The 2038-nt window shown below is 44.6% G+C and overlaps 1 protein-coding gene across 1 annotated transcript; it reads left to right on the top strand.

The window, feature by feature from the left end:
- Positions 1 to 420: 420 nt before the first annotated feature.
- On the top strand, positions 421 to 1686 carry LOC147427526 (uncharacterized). The gene is made up of 2 exons (XM_086496575.1): positions 421 to 672; positions 1197 to 1686. The coding sequence occupies exons 1-2, from the start codon at positions 486 to 488 to the stop codon at positions 1481 to 1483; spliced, it is 474 nt and encodes a 157-aa protein (XP_086352701.1). The 5' UTR covers positions 421 to 485; the 3' UTR covers positions 1484 to 1686.
- The last annotated feature ends 352 nt before the right edge of the window (positions 1687 to 2038 follow it).

Below are 2038 nucleotides of genomic sequence, written 5' to 3'. Positions count from 1 at the left end.
ATCTCTTCAATACAAATCTGAACCGAAAATTTTACAACAATAGCGAGTATTTTTGCAATACTACACTATTTTCCAATGTATTTTAAGCAGAATTTTCTCCTTTTTGCCTTCCCCTCAACCGGCTACTTTCATTTTGCGACCGGCTCAAGGCTAAGCTGAGGCACACTTTTCCCGAACAGACTCTCAGAGAGCGAGGGAAAGAGAATTGTGTATTTCTGTCAAAATCAGCATTTCGCGAACCGCCGCGTGGAAGAGAGGGGTACCTACTGTGCAGCGCTGTTTCTGAAAGGAAAGATGTGAAGTTCGAACCAAGCTGGCATTATGTAGTCGAGTGAAATGACGTGATTGAAATGCTGGAGCGGCGTGGCGAGAATAGGCGCGCCACTGCATAATGCGATATAAATGCAGGGCCGCGGCTTGTGCAAGCTGTGCCTGTGTGTCTTTTGTGGAGAGAGAGAGAGAGAGAGAGAGAGAGAGGCGCTAAGATGAAGCAGATAGAGCACGAGGTAGACGTGGTGCAGCAGCCGGTGGAGGAGGTGTGGAGGGTGTGGATGAAGAACATGCAGGTGTCGTTGCCCGCCGCAGCGCCTCAGCACTACTCCTCCCTCGAATACCTGGATGGCCCCCCTCTCGCCCCTGGCGGTGTCTTCCTCGTCAAGTACAACCCCGCCTGTAATATTACCAGCTCCTCTCTCTCTCTCTCTCTCTCTCTCTCTCTCTCACACACACACACACACACACACGAAAAGTGGAGCACCATGAGGCCAAACACTCAAAAGTAAATCCTACAGCCATCAAGAGTGATGTCCCCAACAACAACAACAAACACATTTCTTATGTTGAAAAATTGATTGTTTCTCATTGTTTTTCATATATTGTTCAACATGAAAGCTTTCCGCTCCTAAGGCCATTCATATCTAGCTAGGTGAGTTGAAGGCCAGAAGATAATTGGAGGGCCCTCCTCTCCACAAAATAATAATAAAAATAAATAAAAATCGGGACGTGGTTTCAATTTGAAGATCATTGATCGCCACCCTAGACTAATAAATCCCTATCCCCAATTGCACCCATGATGTGGTGGTGGTTCTCCTATAAATTTGTTCAAAATTACTAGCATGTTGTGGTAGTCCATCATGTAGCAGCACTTGTAATGGGACTTTGTCTAAACTTCTTGTATTCTTGTTGTATACAACTAGCTTTCCCTCACTTCGATTATTTCATGGGAAAATGGATCGCTATGGACCATGACAACTACTATGCTAAGGCTGCTATCTTGGAAGGAGGGCATCTTGGAGAGCACTCAAGCACTGCCAATCTCTTCTACTCTTGCAAGCTGGTTCCAGGACCGACGCCCAACACTTGCATAATAAAATGGCTCTTTGAGCTTGATGAGTCTACTGGACATGACTTTGTTGACTTTATAAAGGAAGAGATGTCCATTCTGGGCGCCTCTCTTGACTCGCATATTGCATCCAAAGCCTAATTCAATCATCGAGCTACTATGTATTTTGCTAGTTATATCTTTTCTAGTATATACAGACCATGTAAATCACCTCCATGTACTTGGATGAAGAAGATTGGCATATTTCTTCCAATGCTCCTTGCGTTAATCCCCACTACATTTGAAAGTTCTTGACTACAAACGGTCTTGTAACCGCATGAATAAAAGGGTCAGCTTTCTAAGAATTCACTGTATTGGATCCTGTTATTGTAACTGTTTGGAGTTACCCCCTCCTCCCTCCACTAACTGCACCTCAAAGAGGTGTAAATGACATTTTTGGAGCGGGGTGATTGCTTTTTGTAGCTGTATGAATAAGAGGGTCAGCTTTGTAAGAATTCACTGTATTGGATCCCGTTATTGTAACTGTTTTGAGTTACCCCCTCCTCCCTCCACTAACTGCACCTCAAAGAGGTGTAGTTTACAATTTTGGAGGGGGGGTGACTGTTTTGAATTATCCCCTCCTCCCTCCACTAACTCCACCTCTTACCAAGCATTCCTTACCTTCCAAATTATCCAGAGAAATTCCACCCCGACATT

The sequence above is a fragment of the Adiantum capillus-veneris genome, chromosome 23 (assembly GCF_014529385.1).
Source record: "Adiantum capillus-veneris isolate H3 chromosome 23, ASM1452938v2, whole genome shotgun sequence".
Taxonomy (NCBI): Eukaryota; Viridiplantae; Streptophyta; class Polypodiopsida; order Polypodiales; family Pteridaceae; genus Adiantum; species Adiantum capillus-veneris.
Note: the sequence above shows the minus strand (reverse complement) of the source record. Positions and strands in the feature narration are given on the sequence as shown.

Coding starts and splice junctions, on each gene's coding strand:
- LOC147427526 (XM_086496575.1), top strand. CDS start 486: ATGAAGCAGATAGAGCACGAGGTAGACGTGGTGCAGCAGCCGGTGGAG. Junction 673..1,196: donor CGTCAAGTACAACCCCGCCT/GTAATATTACCA, acceptor GTATACAACTAG/CTTTCCCTCACTTCGATTAT.